Here is a 19,610-nt window from a genome sequence, read left to right as displayed (position 1 = left end):
TAGAAACTGAAACTGAAACTAAAATATCTCAAAATTAACTGATACTGAATCCAATTTTCTTTTTTGTACCAGGCTGTAAACATGTTTATTTCTGCTGTGAAGTTTTTTAACATGTGGCTTGACTCATTTTTAGAGTCAGCCTCAAGTGGCCATTTGAGGAACTGCGTTTTTTTTTTTGCATAAAACATCCATCCCACGAAAACAAACAATGGCACTCACAGCCCGTGTCTTTAAGGCGGTTGATGGCATTGGACAGCAGGCGTACACATCCCAGGAAGCCAGCTCCTTGCTTCTTGTGAATCTTCTTGTGGTTCCAGACGCTGATCGTGATGGAATCTGATTTCCCGATGTATCTGAGGGGAAAAGAGACAGAATTAATATTACACAATGTGCTGCACAAACGTCACAGTAACCTTGTCCTAAAGCACAGAAAAGTCACCCTCTGTTTGCCTCGGTCGGTTCAGTAGTCGCACACACCATCCATCTCTGACAACTCTTTAAAACACTGCAGTGCAGCATTTATTAGCTGCAACTATTAGGTGCAAACTTTGCAAAATTGCATTTTTAGCGGTGTAACTACAGAATTACAGCTTGCTACGACGTAGGCTCTGCAGAAGTAGAATCCAAGCTTTGATTGGTTAGTGTGCAGGCAAGAGGTAGTATAAATGTCACTATGGTGGAGACAAACATCCACCACGGAGGCCTCCACCAAGTCTCTCCTCGTCAAGGATACGTCACAAGACACATTCGGGACACCCTGGACTTGTAGCTTGTGTCTATGAATGTGTAAATCTGATTGAAAGTATGAGACAACGCACCAAAAAGCAAAGTGTGATCTTTTGAATCGTTTACAATAGTCACAAAAGCAGGGGATTGTAGTTGGATAACTTTAGATTGTACTTACAGTGACGTAGTAGCAACACAGCTGCGTAAAACTATTAAATAATGTGAAATATTTCTGAAGAATAAATGGCTTTTTAACTTAAACTAATGCCAAGTTTTCAGCTCTACAACCCCTTTTGGTTTCTACAACTTGCAAGCATGTAATTTTAGGAAAAATAGTAAGTAGTAAGTAATTACTTGATTGAAAATATGGAATTAGGTACAATCATCCATCATGTTGCCATATGTGGAGGGTTGTTATATTAGTTTTATAATCTGAAGCCTCAAACTAAACTAAATTGTCATGAGCTCAAAGGGGAGTTCAGAAGCTATACTGAAAACATGTGACAGACCTAATGTGTAAGCGCCCTAATCTTAACTGAAGAAGCTGGCTAATGATTGGACGAGTCAAAACATCCCCTAGTAAGAAATGACAATCAATAAATAACTACCAACCACAACAATATAAAGCCTCTATAGTAGAACTAACAGCTCTTAGAGAAACAGCAGCAGCAGCAGCAGATTTTATGTTGACTACAATGACTTTCAGGACAATTCATTCTGAGAGGACCATGAATGGGTGTACCAAATCTTACGGCAATTTAACCTATAGCTGGAGATTTAACTCAATAAAACACATGAGAGTAAATGTGTGTCAGGATTCATCCTCTGTGGATCATGACTACACGTACAAGACTCCAGAAAGAAAACACTGGAACATAAACCAACCTTTTTCTTGTTGAAACTGCACAATAACAGAAGTGTGCCACCAAGCCCTCAATGAATTCTTAACTGAAGAAGTTGGCTAATGATTGGACTAATGTGGGGAGCCCAAACACATCACCTAGTGTGAAATGACAATCAATAAATAACTACCAAACACAACTCTATAGCAGAACTGAACTAGTAGATCTTTGAGAAACCGCAGAGCAACAGGTTTTTGGCAGATGTAATGTTGACTACAATGACTTTCTGGACAATTCATTGTGAGAGGACCATGAATGGGTGCACCAAATTTTATGGCAATTCAACCTACAGCTGGAGATTTAACTTAATCAAACACACAAGAGTAAATATCCGTCAGGATTCATCCTCTGTGGATCATGAGTACATGTACAAGACTCCAGAAAGAATACCCTGGAATATAAAGAAACCTTTTTCTCGTTTAAACTGCACAATTGCAGAAGTGGGCCACCAAGCCCTCAATGAATTCTTAACTGAAGAAGTTGGCTAATGATTGGACTAATGTGGGGAGCCCAAACACATCACCTAGTGTGAAATGACAATCAATAAATAACTACCAAACACAACTCTATAGCAGAACTGAACTATATATATAGCAGCTCTTTGAGAAACAGCACCACTTTGAGCTAAATGGAAACGCGTTTACCAACCGAATGTTTGGCAGATATAATGTTGACTACAATGACTTTCAGGAAAATTCATCCTAAGAGGACCATGAATGGGTGCACCAAATTTCATGGTAATTCAACCCATATTTGGACATTTAACGCTGTCAAACACACGAGAGCAAAAGTCAAAACTCATCCTCTGTGGATCATTAAAGAAAACCCTGGAATACAGACTAACTTTTTGCTGGTTGCAGATTTGCATAAGAGCAGAAGTAGGCCACCAAGTCCTCAGTTAATTGCTTAATTAAACAAATGAGGATTACCACCTCACGGTCGTATGCCTGTGCCAGGTAGTCACTGGCCCGGAGGCATAAAAATAACCTAACATCTGGCAAAGCTGCGACCAATTCCAGTCCCATTTGCCTTATTCATCATCTCATAATTATCAGAAAATTGTAACTGTAATAAATGAGCTGGGTTGGGGAAACTTGTCATTAATTATGGTCATGATGAATTGGGGATCTCGTTATTATGAGATACTATCTTGTAATTGTGAGCGATTGTTTTGTCTGAAGTCGTAATTACATGTGAAAGGAACACCATGTGCTTCCACATTGGACCAAACATCTGACAGACACTGACGCAGCTAGCGTTAGCAAGAAAAAAAAATAAACACAATTAGTTAATCAGAAACATCCAAAGATGTGTTGGAAATGGGAGACACATCTATAGATAAAAGTCATTTCCTAACTGCCTGTGTCAGACAAGAGTGCGGTAAAATCTCGGCATGTGAACTCGTTGTGGCACATCTGCTCGTGTGGCTTCCTTCCTTCAGTCGAAAAAGCTAATCGTCTGTGCGATTCGAAGAAATGCATCCCCACAGTAATTATCATGCCGCTTACCAAAAGGGATATGAAACAATGAGGCTGTGAGTAAGACGTCTGGACATTTTGAGTCCGTGCCAAATGCCTGTCTGGGGTGCAATGTGAGAGAGCTGCTATGTCAGACAGACGTGACGGGAGGGGAAGTATTATAACCAAAGCCCAGTCATCTGGATCACCCTGCATGTAATAAAATTCATTAGTCTGGCAAAGATTTTTAATACAGTCATAGACACACACACACACACACGAGACAATGGAAAAATTGCAATAAAAAAAGGAACAAGCAGCAGGTTTTAAGAGTCACACGTGCTTCCTAAAAATCTAAACAAGGTTTCGTCCAAGAGACATCTTTGGTGTGTTTAGTTGTTGTTATTTTCTGCTGCACAAAAGTTAACGCCAAGAACATGTGGTCCGAGTAGAAGACAGACTTCAACCTGATCTGAGATACAAGGAAAAGGTGCGCCGACAAAGATCAACTGGAACCTGCCAATGCCTTGGAACCAGGGCTATAATCTTGATTTTACAGATCCAATATTGAAATTGATCAAGTGATTTTTTAAACCCCATTAGCTAACCAGAGCTGTAGCTTCTGTCATGTACTGGATCTCCGCCACACAAGGAGTCAAAGAGTGTCACTGCTATGGAGGAGGGGGTGCCTGCTCTGGTCCAGGTGGGTGCTACATGTCTAATAGCGATGCGCCAAAAAATTTTCGTCCAAAAAACGAAAATGTCGAAAATTGTTGCGGTTGTTGCTTGCATCATCACAACATCCTGTTTTGGCCGTGTTGTTTCGGCGATAAATTTTCAGCCATTGACCATTTTTCTAAAAATGTGACAAAAAAAATTGAAGGCCATCCGTCATTTTGACAGATTGCAGTTCACACCCCTGACCACTTGGCGGCGAGTGACCTTATTAATTGGCTGTTGTCTCTGATCGCAGTTTGCGTTCCAAACATCGCAGAACTTTTGTCGGTGCACGATTTCCTAGTACACTGATTATACCGATGCACACGTCAGAGCTCGGCTAACCATAGACCCATAGACATATATACAGTATAAATGTATATATGTCTATGTGGCTAACGGCTACCAAAATGGAATCTGCATACCACCGAAGCACTTTAACGCTATGGTACCGTCTAAGAGCTGTTTACGCTAGCAGTCCCGTTCCGAGTACGGACAAGACGTGTCGGCAGCCGAAACCTTTTTTTTGTTGTTGTTGTTTTTTGTTACCATTTAAAGTCAATACTGTTCTGAAAAAAGTACTTTAATGAAAATTAAATGCTATTGAATATGTCTTTATTATCATTTTTAAAAAATAAAAAGACGGGTAAAAATAGATTATGACGGGATTTTTATGACCTTGTCAGTCAAAATGAGCGACAACGAAAAAGTCTAGCGCAACCTCTGATCCCTAATGTCTGCGTAACCAGGTCTGAGCGTTTCCCAGCAGAACATTGAATTATCACAAGATGGTCAATGTTATTCACCTCTGAATATGTGTCAGTGGTTTTAATGTTGTGGCTGATCGGTGTATAAAAACCTCAGAAGGCCCATACAATACCATCTACACATGGACATTTAAAAAAAGCCCGAAGTAATTGATAAACAACTTCTGATTGGTCCACCAACATATTATTAATTATACTAATAAAGGTGAGGATCTGATCAAGCCTGAATTTATTTCCCAACTACGTCCACAGAAACAAAACCCACATGAGTGGAGGAAAGTGGACGGATGAGTGGGTGTACATAATTTGATCAGACGCTTTAACACTGCTAATGTTTTATTTAATAACGCTGCGAGTGAAGGGCTCTTAATTAACCAAACGTGATTGAGTGCACATTGACTGCCTCGCTATAAAGACGAAAAGGTCTTTCTCATTACCGATAATTATTACCGTGACTGGTCATTATTGCTTACATTCCCTTTATTCCGATCATATCCTGTTGTAGTTTACAAACAGGCAGGATGAGTAAGAGCGCGAGGCCGGCAGCCAGATAGACTGTCTACTATCTTTGGCATGCCGGCCACATCCTGCAACAATGCCGAAGGAAGGGTCACAGTTCACGGAGCAGTTTGTTGGCACACCGGAGAAACCACAGGCCCGGACGCACACGCGAAAAGGAACACACTCACTCGCTTACACAGAATTTCTGCAGCTTCACATGAGCGCGGCAGAACAAATGGAAAAAAAGAGTCACTGCCAGCAGCTTTTAATGCACCAGGCCGCGCTCTGAAACACCAGGTGTTGCGAGCCCTATTTTAATAAGCGCGAGCCAGCCAGACGGCCCCGGCTAGCGAGGCCGCTCTCAGTCAATTAAAACCTCTCAGAGTCCATCTGAGAATAAACACCGACTCTGATAGTAAACTCATCGCTGGAATTTATGAGTATATTTCTGTTCCAGTCAGCCGCGTCTGCCCCCGGCGTTCTCGAAAAAGAAATTAAGAGCAGAGACGTTCCACCCGTCGTCTCCGTCGGCTCATCCCTAAGGTGCGCATGACTTCTGTCCGCCCCCCTCACCCCCTTCTTCTTGTCAAATGTGACACGAGCGGCTAATTTAACGGCCGCGCAGAGAGACGGAGAAGATCCCGTATCCCCCCGGCAACCAAACAAACGGAGACACGTGCTTCCTCTTCGCTGTTGACTACGCGCGACGCTTCGGATAAACACCGGGGCCCGAACGCTGGAAACTTTCACTCTCACACGCTCTGCCTCGGCTGTTTTTTTCCAGGTTGCTTTCACGGGACGCACCATCTTTGGGAAAAAAAGGCAGCCGGGGGTTACAACAAGACATGCACGTGTTTCGAGTCGATGGAAGAAAATACTATTGGAGACGACTCCCCTGATTCTTTAAATATTGTTCCAGGGAACATTTTTAGACCGGAGGGTTATGTCATAGCGGAGCGTCCAGTGCCAGATGAAAGTTACTGTTTAGATCCTGTTAATGGCAAAGCCTGGTATTTATCAAGGTTAAATAAAGAGACGCATACAAACAGTGAGGCACCGTACCAGCCAAGGCATGACTAATGTGGTCAAACATTTAGGTAGCAGGGAGGTATTTCAAATAAGCCGTCTCTGAGAAGAGATGTTAGTAGAGGAGGAGGAGGTGGGGTGGGGGGGACTCACAGATCATAGTGTTGGTTCCACTTGGGGTCAAGCGTGTTCCTCACAGTGTCTGTCGAGTGGCATTGTCCCGAACCGTCCACAACCACCTTGGCGAAGGGATCAGGGAGGCCTGCGGGGAGAGAAGGAGGAGGAGGAGTCAGAACAACAAAAAGGCTGGAGGAGACACAACGGGATGTCCCGATGCAGGGATTTTTGAAAACGACAGGATCTTTTGTAGTTCTTTATTTTAGCTCCGCCATGAACCAAAACTTATTGCCTCTATGCACGCATCACTTCCGCATTGGCGTAAGGATGATGTGACATTTCCGGGTTCCACGAAGAAAACATTAAGAGACAGTGACAGTCGACATTTACGATGGCAGATACTAAGTTCACAAGGTGTTTGCTGGAGTTGCCGAAAGTATCCGTTAACGATATACGGAGGATCGTCCGGGCATCCAGTACAACACCACGTAGCAAATCAGACAAAGGCTTCAAATTTTACGTGTCTTCATTTCTTTGCAACTTTGAAGGTAATTTGCTAACGCTAGCTAGCCTGAGCTAGAATCCTAGTTTTGGTGCTTTAAAGCATAATAACTTTCGCCCCAAATGCATCCTAGGGTGTTTTTGTGAATGTACCCGAGTCAAACTTTCACTTAAAAGCACAATTACGTCTGAAGCGCCACTTTTAAGCTTGTCGTGTTGTCGTTTTCTGGTCAAATGGCCTTTTGAATGGGAATCGTAGGGGGCGCCAACGTTACTATTTTGATACGTGATCACGTAGAAGTCGCTATTTTTAAGACACTGAGAAGGCTCGACACAACATGAAACTTTGATCCAAGTATCATCAGTGTCTTTACACATGAACTCGAGCACTGAGAACATTGTTCGTGTACACAGAGTTTAGTTATAGAAAGGTTTTGAACAACTCACTTGGTTTTTCTGCTCGCTGCCATCTTGCCAGTCAAGGAGTGAGTTGTCCAAAATCTTTATTTTTAGTAAACTATTTGCATTCGATGGTAGCATACAGTAGTTTACAGCCATCCTGAGATTTAACCGGAAATACGTCATGATCGCCAGTAGAGCTGTAAATCTTTGCCCGAACCCGACGGGACCCGACGGGACCCGACAGGTCTTTGTCTTGATTTCGTTATTGACAAATACCCATCTTAATTTAGAATGTATCTTAATTTATTTTGTTAAGAGAGACTCATTTTTATTGGCGCGTTGGCCTATTTATATTCCTATTGGCGATTGTGGAGAGAGGCGGCCGCATTCGTTTGTCTTAGACAAGTCCCTCTTTCGTTCGTCTAATCTCAATGTTATATAACTTTTTGTTTTATGTCGTTATTCCCAAATACTTATCTTAGTTTAGAATTTATCTTGACTTAATTTGTTAAGAAAGACTCTTTTTTATAGGCCCGTAGGTCTATTTATAGTGTAGGCTATGCCTAGGCCTATTTGAGCGAGAGATGTTACGTCGTTACTGAGATGTTACGATGTTAGAGGACTTATTTCATTTCTTTGTTATAACTTCCTAGTGGCCTATAGCCTAGTCATTAATAAATTATCTTAAAAAATGTATAAATGACTCATTCTTGACAAAAGGCAAAAGAGCTGTGTGCGTGCACACATTTCAATAACGTCGGGCTGTAAACGGGTTCGGGCTTTTAAAAAGCTGTCAGTCTCGGGCTCGGCTCGGGCTCGGGCTGATGTCTGTCGGGCTCGGGCCTCGTCGGGCCTAACTTTTAAGGCCCGATTACAGCTCCAATCGCCAGTGCATACCGCCCATTCCTTTTCTGTTTTAACGCAGGTTGGCCAGAGTCAGAGCCGTGTCTGCTGTGTTGTACTGGCACCTCTAGTCAGAATGAGCTCAATCAGGCTGAAGAACAATCGTCCATGTAAGCGCTGACGAGATGCACGATACATGTACACACACACACAGATATTTTTATCCATGTTCTCGACCGCCCGGCCGAATGTTTGCTCAGCGCTCCTGAGCGTTGGAATGGCAGGAATGGGCACCGCAGAAACCACCTGAGCGAGCAGAAGACCTTTTTTACGCGCTCGCTCACCATGACAGCGTGACCCAAACACAGCAAAACACTCGCAACGCCGCAGCAGTTAAAAAATGTAGCTTCAGTGCACATTTTGTTTTAAGTTTGAAGCGACGAGGACGAAACCTCTTCTGCTCCCGAGCATGTATTATATGTAGGCAGAAAGGCATCCAGATCTGTTTAAATGGATAAATAAGTAGATCCTTGTGTGTGTTGTTGATGGCCAACGGCGGGCTCTTTATCAGGCTAAAGTCTTCGCATGTGCATGTATCATATTCCCACAAATCAGAAAGCGTTTTAAAAAGCAAACACATGTGCCGCACTTTTTTTATCACAAACGGCTGGTAGATACTTACGGAAGAAGTCCTTCTTCACCAGGTTTTTGGCACAGAGGACTGAAAAAAAGAGAGAGAGAGAAAGAAAAGGCAAGAATTAAATTAAAATTAAACCCAGGCAACATGGTTAGCATTAGAGCACTTTGAAGTATAACATTTTCGCAGGGAATGGGGCAAAAGCCGCAACAAATACCTGAACCCTTAGTCAGTGTGCTGTGTTTTAAAATAACAACACCTTTTGTCTGTGTATTTATTATATTATTCTGCATTTTAAGCTCGACGAGGAAACGCTTTCCTTTTTTCTTTCTCTTTCCAAAACAGCCGAGAGAAGCCACGGAGGCGGTTGCCGAGGAGACGAGACGGAGCGGGCTAACAGCTTCCTGAGGCGAGCGCGGACGGACGGACGGGGGAAGCTCGATGGCCACCTGGGCGTCTGGGGTTCGCAGTTTCAACCGGTGAGTCAGGCCCGCGAGGAAATGAAGGCCGAGGAGCAAGGAAGCGCTTCTGGACGTCGATGTGGCTGATTGATCAGTTCAGACACGTATCGCTGCCTTTTCATTATCTTATTCAATCATGACTATTATAAGAAATGACGCAGATGCTGCTTGTGTGCAAAAACCTGCTCATACTGATCCGCTGATGTTCTCAAATTGCAAGTAACCCTTTGATTTAACAGAGGTAACGCTGTAAAGTCCACTGATTTGGCTCGGCCTTCCTTATGCAAAAAAAATGTAAGTGCAGAGACCGTTTTCAGAATCAAAAGTTTCTCTGCGATCGCCACAAATCTGAATTTAAGAAGCACTTCGCCGGACAGTGATCGGAGGATCTTGACCTCAGTTCGCAGCCGAGTGTGAAGCAGCTAGGATGAAGATCAGCACCTCCAAGTCTGAGGCCATGGTCCTCAGTCGGAAAAGGGGTGGATTGCCCACTCCGGTTTCGGGGAGGAGGTCCTGGCCTCAAGTGGAGGAGTTCAAGTATCTCGGGGTCTCGAGGGTAGGAGGGAGCGGGAGATCGACAGGCGGATCGGAGCGGCATCTGCAGTGATGAGGACGCTTAACCGGTCGGTCGTGGTGAAGAGAGAGCTAAGCCGAAAGGCGAAGCTCTCAATTTACCGGTCGATCTACGTCCCAATCCTCACCTGTGGTCATGAACTTTGGAAGAACAAGATCGCGAATGCAAGCGGCCGAAATGAGTTTCCTTCGCAGGGTGGCCGGGCTCAGCCTTAGAGATAGGGTAAGGAGCTCGGACATACGGGAGGAGCTAGGGCATCTGGTAAGGAGAGGTGTTTCGGGCATGTCCCACCAGAAGGAGACCTCGGGGCCGACCCAGGACGCGATGGAGGGATTATATCTCTCGTCTGGCCTGGGAACGCCTGGGGGTTCCTCTGGAGGAGCTGGCTGAAGTGGCTGGGGAGAGGGCTGTCTGGGCTTCCCTGCTGAAGCTGCTGCCCCCGCGACCCGGATAAGCGGAAGAAGACGAGACGAGACTTGTTCAGTGATATAAATGGAGGTGTCATTGCTGCATTATTAGACCTTTAGGTGTATCTAATAAAATGATATGAGCACCAGAAACATATCATCATTTGAGGCCACTGACCGACACAAATTAGTCAATAAAAGCTTCACCCACGAGCAGCAGGCTGCATTTTAAGACGTTCAATCTGCGGCCGCCGCCTCTAACCCCTCCACTCCACGCCACACACACTCAGACACAAACACACCACGGCAAATATCACGCTGAATCACTCTGGGTTGGAGCTGAAAGTGTTTTGCCCGCCGTGAAAACGGGAGGAAACGGGCGAGCATAAACAATAAACTGGACGCACGCTCGTCTCTCTCGCGACGCAGAACGCGCTGCTCCGCAGACGAGGAGGAAGGATTTCTTTCCTGCAAACATCCCTGGGAATGCGTTACGTCCCAGTGCAAAGCCGCCTCGTTTCTACCAAACATCTGGTACGCATCATTTTCGGTTTTGCATTCTTGGTGAACGCTGAATGTGGGTACGCAGGCCCTCGAGACACCTCGCTCCGCAACACGACTCCAGTGATCTAATTAATTGTTTAACGAGAACGGGGGGGAACGCATGTGTGTGTACTTAAAGGGGGTGGACTAAGGTAACAGGTCGATGCATACTAGATTATCCGGCTCATAGTGCGATCACAGGCTAAAAGCTTTCCTGCAGGACGTCAGCGACCCCAAACAGAGCCGTGAAGAGCTGTCTTCACTGACAAGAAGACGAAGGAGCCCTGAGCCAGACAGACGACGCTGAGGAAGTCTAAATCCCAAGGTTTACTGCGCGTAAATAAAATAAAAACTATTCATGGATTTATTTTTAAAAGCACAATCCCTTCTCCTCGAAGCGCCAAAGACTTTTTTTTACACAGTAGCCTCGACACGGGCTTGATGCCGTTTCCAGACGTATAAAAGTCACAGGAAATATGATTCCAACGCAAGCAAGAAGCGGAAGAAGCGGGGCAAAAACAAAACCTATGTTCGCAAAGACAAAGCGGGGGAACGGCGGGACGTGACGAGACGAGGCCCACGCGACGGGACCCTCATGCGAGCGCATGAAGCAGCCCTCAGCTAGCTAGCCACACTGGCAGGAAGGCAACGCTGCAATTATACCCATATAGGATCCTTATGAAAACACACAAGGGGCCGAGCTGCAGCTGAAAACAGAAATCGGGGAGGAAAAAAAAAAAAACACTGGAATGGCAGACAATAGCAGCGAGGAAGGCCAATTAGGAGTCTGGGGCGAAAAGGAAAGAGTGCAAAGGCATCAGTGTGTCTGAAGTGGAACGTAAGACCTCATTATACGCGTTATTTCAACATTATAAAGTCTAATGATGATGTACGCAACCACATTTAAGGTGAGCCATCTTCTACAGATGAGAAAAGAATTTGTACGGCTGAGTATCGCCACTGATTTCCTGATTCCCGATGAAACAAGTTTGCTTAGTTATGAAAGGGATACTCACAAAACTAATGTTGTAGCTGCTGTTATTACCACAATATTCCACCTTTAGCTGGCACATGTCAAGTATGGCTTTGCTTCTGTGCAGCTCTTCGGATCTTTTTAAATCCAAAATGCTGCCACACATCAGCTTCCAGACCTGACGGTGATCTCAGTCATGTCTTGGAGCTCCCTCAAAAGCGGACTGATCTCGTTGCAGAAAGATTTCAAACAAGAGGACGCGGGGAAATTGTTCATGAATCAATTTCAGTCAGAATATAGACCCAGCCTGATAATAAAACAGTCATACGAAGGGATCAGGCTGTGACGTCCGCCAACATGTTGACACTGACAACCCGGAGCACTCCCGCCACACCCATCTTTATTTTGATCTCAACTTCTGACTGAGATATCCCACAAAACACCTCACAAGGCTTATACAATACCAGCTACACAAATGCACAGACATTAAAAATAGCCCCAAGTACCTGATAAACCATCTTCACTATCAATGCTAAGGATCTGATCGAGCCTGCTATATTGAGATTTGGAAATACCTGCATCAACACTGGATCAGAAACACAAGAATGCGCGAAAGCATCTGATATGAGTCAGATTTCCGCCGCTCCACATTCGATTTTTTCCAAGAAAATGGCCGTACGCACGCACACTTCGGTTTTGTTTGCTTTTACACGAGACCAAATGAAGCGTCAGCCACCCGAGCGAGCTACTTCCTGCTTCACTGAGAGTATCAGCAAAGCAAAGAGTGACTGATGCTCCGAGCGTCTGGGACTCAAAAGAGTCGTCGCGTCGCTGACATTAAGGGCGGCTTGATTTGAGCCGCCTGTCATCCCTTTATTTGCGTCTGATGGAGCTTCTCTGAAGGTTTCTCCCGTCGCAGATTTTCTAGCACACCTACAGCTCGTCAAGTCTCTCTAATGACATTGTTCTAACACGCTCTGAATCTATTCGAGACAATAAATAAACAGGAGAAGGAAGTGGGACAAAGAGAAAACTCTTAGTTCGCACACAAATATTTAAAGTTGAAAGCTTTTGGCTTGGCTGATAGATTTTTATGGTCAAAGCCCTCGCAGGGATATGTCATCAGCAGCTAAATGACCCAGTTCACGAGCTCGTTCTGATCACCTCAAGTGAAATGCAGTGGCTCTTTACCACCCTTTACCAAACGGGGTGCCGATGACAGAAGCCCCCTTTCCGAGCAAAGGAAGTGGGCCAGCTCGCGCCTACGGGGCAGCGTCGTAAATCTGTCGTTTTATTGGTCACCCTGGACTTCGCCAGGCTTTCTCATGCTCACACACGGACAAATATAATTATGTGCTCTCCCGCCATGCGTTTAAACATCAAGGAAAGGTCCACGAAGGACGTAAACATCGGCGCATGATTTATAAGAAATGACAGAAAGCGACCCGTGCTTACATTTTGAGTAAAACCAAATAATTAAGCCATAAACACGGACGGGACTCAGGCAGAGGTCTTTATTTTTTCGAAGGTGTGGTGGTCAGAAGCCGGGCGGTAAATATTTACGGCATCCTTACTTTGGAGGGACAGTCTCAGGGTGGCACGGTATTTCACAACACGAAAATGTGACAACGTGCATCATAAAGCGGGCGGCTAAATCTTACGCATGCTGACAGTTATGTTCTCACCCCGTTGTGGGGAACATAAAAGCAATTTATTTGGTTTCAGTTGGGGTTTGTGAAAAAGAAAAAGTCCAAATAAAGGGTACAGAGAATAAGCAATGGTGTTTATTTCATCTAATGAATCTTTTGTGCTATAAAACGTCAGAAAGTATTAAAAGGAGAGGTCTTAAACTTCCTAACGATCAATTAATTTGTCAATATCTTCTCAAATAATTAGTATTTTATACTTTAAAATGTCAGGAAGTACTGATAAATGTTTGAGGTGGTATCTTAAATGTCCTTATTTTAACCAAAAGTAAAAATATATATATAAATATTAAAGAAAGTATGCTTCTTAAAATTCCTAACAATAAAAATGATTAGCGATGCACCAAAAATTTTCGGCCAATGTGTCTTCAAGATGTATTTTTGTAAATCTAAACCACTTGAGTGAGTTGTTTTAGTAACTTTTTGGTGCAAATAGTGTGTCGCTGAGATATACATTGAAAAATAATACATTAATACTAGATCATTTTTAGGGATGCACCCAAAATTTTTGGCGGAAAATGCACTTTTTGGACATTTTGGACCAAAATTTTATCGCCGAAACAACACGGCCGAAACAACACGGATGTTGTGATAATGCAAGCAACAACCGCACCAATTTTCTTGTTTCGGCTGTGTTTTTTCTCGGCCGTGTTGTTTCGGCAATAAAATTTTGGCCGAAAATGTCCCAAAAGTGCATTTTCGGCCAAAAATTTTGGGTGCATCCCTAAAAATTATCTAGTATTAATGTATTATTTTTCAATGTATATCTCAGCGACACATTATTTGCACCAAAAAGTTACTAAAACAACTCACTCAAGTGGTTCAGATTTACAAAAAATACATCTTGAAGACATAAAAAGGAGAAAATTTGCGTGGTCAAAGTTTGTCCTTTTATTCGTTTACATCGGCCGTTGTACTAAACCCTGAGACGAAGTGCCGTTAACATTCCTCAAAAGAAACATCGCTTATAACCCCTACGCATCGCGGCCCATATAAAAAAAAAAAACCTTTGTCGCCATGGCGACGGCGGGCATCGAGGCAAAGCTGAGAGAAGGGTTTCTCTGTGTTGCCCCGCGTTTCTCATTCCGGTCGCAGCGCCTCACACAGCGAGGGACTGTAGCGCTGACTGATGGGGAGGGGACGAGGGAGGGGGGTGCGAAGAGACACCACTGAGGCATTCACACCAAGAGAGGGGTATTAAATATTACAATAAAAGAGGGGGGATGCACTGGAGGGTCTTGATTTACACCAAACTGGACTTTCTGACAAGCCGGCTTCGTCGGCTACACGTGAAAAAAGCTATACCCTGGCAGAAATACACATAAATCTGTCTTAAATGAATGGAAATTGAACGGGGCGGCTCACATTAGGAGCAGGGGTGTTGTGTTTACGCCGACTGCAACTTATTAGTCACATAATGGCTTTTCACATTACAGCTTCTCCACCCCCTCCGAGGACAGCTGGCAAAGCTAAACAAACACCACATACAAGTGATTATCAGCTTGCATTTGCTCAGCTCCTTCCTCTGCCAGCCTGCGTCTCAGTAAAAATCAATTCCATCTGAGGGGGCAACGAAGGCGGCAATGAAGGCGGCAATGAAGGCGGCGGCGGCGGCGGCGGCGGCTCCGCGAAGTTAAAGTCCTCCACCTGTGGAGGAGAGGATGGACAGAGTTTCTCACAGGCCGAGGCACAAAGAGCCCCACTGTGCGGCCCGAATCAATGAAGTCCGGCCGGGCGCAAGCCAAACACCTGGCGAGGAGGGAGGGGGGGAGCAGCGCGGTCACGTGGCGTCTGCAGAGGAGGGAAGGGTAAGGCCGCGTTGTCATGGCAGCGATCGCTGGTCTGGCCGGGGACAAGATGGAAGTGGATCTACTTTCATCCGTTGTGTTAGCTGCATGGGAAAAGAGCCGCCTCTGGTCTCTGTGGTTAACCATTACACTGGAGGACATGAGGTATAGAGGAAGTGGGGGTGGAGTGGGGGTGGGAACAGAGACACTCTTCTGGTAATAACTCCATTATTCCCATCCTTGTCCCAAGCAGAAGAAGAAGATGGGGAGGAGGAGGTATTTCTAGAGAACCAACAAGCCTGCGAGCTCAAGTTGACCGCTTTCTGAACTGAATCTACCTGGTTCCACCTGGTCTAGCGTAGTCCTGGTCTAGCCCCCCACCAGACAGTCTGACACATCTTCAAGGAACCCGCCTCGCTGCCTACACCCCTCATCCAAACCTTTCCTCTACCCCGTCTGTCCTGTTTTGACTCCCAGGCCCGGGATCGTGCACCGTCATGCGCGGTATTGTCCTTCTATAAACAAAGGGGCTTCCTTTTCCCCCCTCTCAACTCCTCACCAACCACTCTGGGACTAAAAGCCCCGAGAGGGAGGGTGAAAATTTGTGCAAGTCAACCTGTTCTTTATCTGCCTTCTCGCTCGAGCCGTCTCCTAATCTGTCACCAGCGACAGCATGTTTTGGGTAATGTTTGGTCTGCAGCGCTCTCTTTGTAGACGACTATCGCCGGGGGCTGCAGCCGAGGCCGATAACTCACTGGGAACTGGAGCTCCAGTCGTGCACGGCAGCCGCACATGACGTGACGCAGGAAGGAAATAAAAGCACAGTGCGGTGAGGAAGTCCAGGTGGATTTTTAAACTGAAGTGATTCAGGGAAAGACCAATAGATCTGTTTGGTTAAAAATAAAAAAGTTCCAGGCGCCAGGAAGGCACAGAAACTTTCGGACACAAGGCGGTCGATGCAATTTCAAAACCAAAAGAGATGTGTGGGATTTCCGCTCTAATTTCACATCTTTCATATGTGTTTGCTTTCAACAAATCTCTTCTATGTCGTCGTACTTTTTAAATCCAATCAGCTTCCAGGTCTGACAGAGCTCCTGTCATGTTTTGGGCATCATAAGTGGGCTAATCTCGTTGTGACGTCGCACGAGATTTGCCGTGAGCTAAACCAAAACAAGATTTCTAACAAGAAGATGTAGGAACTGTCTTTTTAAAAAATGTATAAAGGATTTTATGAATCGATATCAGATGTTTCAAATCAAGATACATTTCTAATCTGAAAATCAGGGATGCACCGATAACCGCTAACCTTCCGCTTCCAAAGGCCGATAACCGATAACACATGTACCAATGGGTACAAGTCCAGGTGTCTTCTTTCCGGCTAGCTTGCTACCTTCTTTAGCCGCGCTGGCGTCCTCATACGCCTTCAAAACCCCCATCGAATCGATGTCTACGTTTCAAATGACTTTTCACGTTCGAGGTACTAAAGCTGGTGCTGATTTTTTCCACCTCGTGGCACTTTCTTTAAATGTTTATTACAAACAGCCAGAGAAGTGTCATCCTCGGAAACTTTGGAAAAAGTCTCACACCACCGCCGCCGCCGCCGCTATGTTGTTTGTTTACAAACGTATGCACGTGGCGCTGCGTTCAAGTGGTGACGGAAGTTTAGAATTGTTTATCCGACCTTTTATGTTTCTGTGTTTTATGTGTAACATCCTGGGTAATGGCAGCTACTACCAAAATCATGACCGAGTTGTTTTCCGACATGATGGGAGTATTTTAATGATTTTTTTTTTCAGTCAGAATGTTGTTTTTTCCCGATTATACCGATGCCACTTGAACGCAGCATTCACTTCAGGCCATTCAGGTGTGGGAGTTGGAGCGATTGATTAAAACAACCACTCACACCGCAGTACTGACAAAAATATATGTTATATATTATCGGGGGCCATTCGTTATGATATCGGACTTATCGGAATGATGTCATAATTTCCTACTGAAAATAGATTATGTAACTAATAAACATAAAAAAGAGATACATGCAATCAATCCTCGCATCTTAGAAGTCACTTAACCCATTCAGACCGGATCACGCATCTGTGCGTAGTTACCATTAAGACCGGCAAACGCGTCTGTGTCATTTTGAGCGTTGTCGTCTTTTTCGAGGCACATGGCCAATTATATGCACTGTGATTGGCTGAAATATTCTCAGAGTGACAGAGATGCTTAGGGATTTTATTTAAACTCATGTGACTAATAAAACGCTTTGTGATTGGTCGAAATAAGCCTACACGTGGAGTATGTTTTGGTCGAAAATTTTAAACACCGTGCTAGCGATCCGTCATGGCTGACTCAAGTGAAGGAAGTGATATTGACGAAGTAATTGAAAAAATAGATCTTTACTGATTTTCAAAATTTTAAAAATGTTTGGTGTTTATTGATTTTTAGTCAGTCAAGCTGAAAGCCAAAGAAGTAAGCTGTCAAATGCTTTTTATCTCATGTTTTTATCTGCTACAGAGCCTGAGAAATTAAGGTTTTAGTAAGTGTTGACATATTTTGAAAAACCTCAGGTTTTGAGAGGGGGTTTACAGAAGAGTATTTAGGCCTGAATGGGTTAAAAAAATGGAAATTTCCACACTTTGTCAAAATATTAACAATAAAGTACTTATTTTATTTCTAAATTAATAGTTGTCAGTGTTTTGCTTACAGATATCATGTGAAAGTAGGGCTGTGCAACGGCTTTTGTATTCAACAAAAGATGCACGCTCATTTGGAAAGTCCTGACAAGCCTTATGATTATCTTAGTTCAGTCTATTGTGTGTGTGTGTGTGTGTGTGTGTGTGTGTGTGTGTGTGTGTGTGGGTGTGTGTGTGTGGGCGGCTAACAGGACGTTAAACGGGTTTTTTTTGTTTTTTGTTTTTTTGGGCCGGTGGGAATAATGTCAAATTGCGTGGAACATCCGAATGCCTCATGGGGGTTAAGCTTGGGAAACTTTTTCTTTTTCAACAAATGACTGAGACACATCATCAACATAAAGGACAGAGAGACACCGTCTTGTGACCCCCCGGGGCGTCCGGATCTTCTCAGCGCTTCTTTCACGAGCTTTAGGATTATTTTATTTAAAGATTCGCGTCTGCAGGCGAAGTCGGGAAGCCGTTTTGTTTTTTGTCGGTGAAGGATCTCGTGGTCTACGGGAATAACACGTCATCGGTTATTATTGCCGTTATTCAAGATGCACGGAGCCGCGGTGTCCAACAATTAAAGTTTCCCAACTTCCTCAAAACATTTATAGTCCTCTGAGAAGCACAAAACAAGAGCAGCTGATCGTGAGAATCCCATCTCGTCACCGGACTGAAAATGACCAACATGACAAAGTTCTAGCTGATTTAACGCCTACTTGCATTTTTCATGATGCATGTGAAATGTAATGTAAACAAGTGGAAGTGCGGCAAAACCCTAATTATCTCTTAACGACTGATATGAGATAATTAAACCCTAAAAAAAGGGCCCTGCTTTATGGGGGAAGTCCAGTGTGCTTGCCACAGAGGCAACCGCACCACCCATTTACCGAGCGCAGGCAGAGCTGTCCATAACAAAAGTGGGTTACTTTTTAAAGACCTCTCTACACCACTTAACTGTAGGCCTTAAAATGCAGTCAGGCAGAATAGAGCGAGGAAGTGGGGTTGAATTTCAGTCCAACTCCTTACGGGGTGCAGGCTACTGTGAGAAAAAGAAAAAAAAAAAAAACTTGTAGGCAGCGGGCTCAAGTTTTTATATCTTCGCAAATCCACTTATGTAATATGCAAATCTGATAAGACTCTCTTCTAGTCACATAACACAGATGTTACAGTCTCTGGTAGCTGCAGCGATCATGGAACCGCGAGGTGCCAGGAAAATCTCCAAATACCTCTAAACAGACCTGCAATTTCCAGGATTTAGCAAATCAGAAAAGGGGAAAAAGGAGAAACAAAATACCTCCCTGTGTATAATTTTGTGCCGAGAGGAAAACAGAAAGGAACAACTGGAAAGCGGTGATTGAGGCCTTTTTCGAAAAAACGGCACTCGAGCTCCGTCTCCCTTTTTTCTAAAGCGAGGAGGCGAGATAGCGATCGCGTCGACAAACCGAGCAGCCGAGAGAGGAAACCAGCGGAATTAAAGACGCTCCCGCTGACGTTCATTAAATACCACAAAGCAAACACGGAGGATTTAAATTCCCTCGGCTCCTACTGCGACAAGAAGAAAAAAAAAAAGACATCTGGGGACATCTGTTGCGTCAAATCACTGTGACCAGAAGTTTAGGAAAATGAAAACATAATATATCCCCCACAGCTCCTTTTCATGACTGTGACTGTGCGAAGAAGCAGTATATCATTATACATCGCGCTCAACAGCTGGTGGAAAAGTGATCTCGTGATACTGAAAGGAAGCAGGGACCTGTTCTGCCAGGTGGTGTTAAAATATAGATGACACGGCCGTAGTTGGAAAAATGATGCAGCATTAAATCCCCGTGATCATTAATCACGTACGGGCAACGAGTCGAGGAAGTTCAGGTTTGTTTTGTTTAAC

At 44.3% G+C, this 19,610-nt stretch overlaps 2 protein-coding genes across 2 annotated transcripts in view; one reads left to right on the top strand and one right to left on the bottom strand.

The window, feature by feature from the left end:
* Positions 1-19,610, top strand: part of ddx47 (DEAD (Asp-Glu-Ala-Asp) box polypeptide 47) — a 262,281-nt gene that overhangs the window by 127,925 nt on the left and 114,746 nt on the right. The window lies entirely within an intron of this gene.
* The window catches only part of smurf2 (SMAD specific E3 ubiquitin protein ligase 2), a 60,925-nt gene that overhangs the window by 25,144 nt on the left and 16,171 nt on the right, over positions 1-19,610 (bottom strand). Inside the window, exons 2-4 of the mRNA XM_084570187.1 lie at positions 8,642-8,680; positions 6,250-6,358; positions 220-353 (exon numbers count right to left, since the gene is read on the bottom strand). Of these exons, the coding sequence (XP_084426313.1) occupies positions 220-353; positions 6,250-6,358; positions 8,642-8,680 (282 nt within the window). The remainder of the gene's footprint in view (positions 1-219; positions 354-6,249; positions 6,359-8,641; positions 8,681-19,610) is intronic.

This window comes from Chelon labrosus (genome assembly GCF_963514085.1).
Source record: "Chelon labrosus genome assembly, chromosome: 21".
NCBI lineage: Eukaryota > Metazoa > Chordata > Actinopteri > Mugiliformes > Mugilidae > Chelon > Chelon labrosus.
The sequence above is the reverse complement of the archived record's forward strand: the minus strand, read 5'-3'. Positions and strand labels throughout refer to the sequence as shown.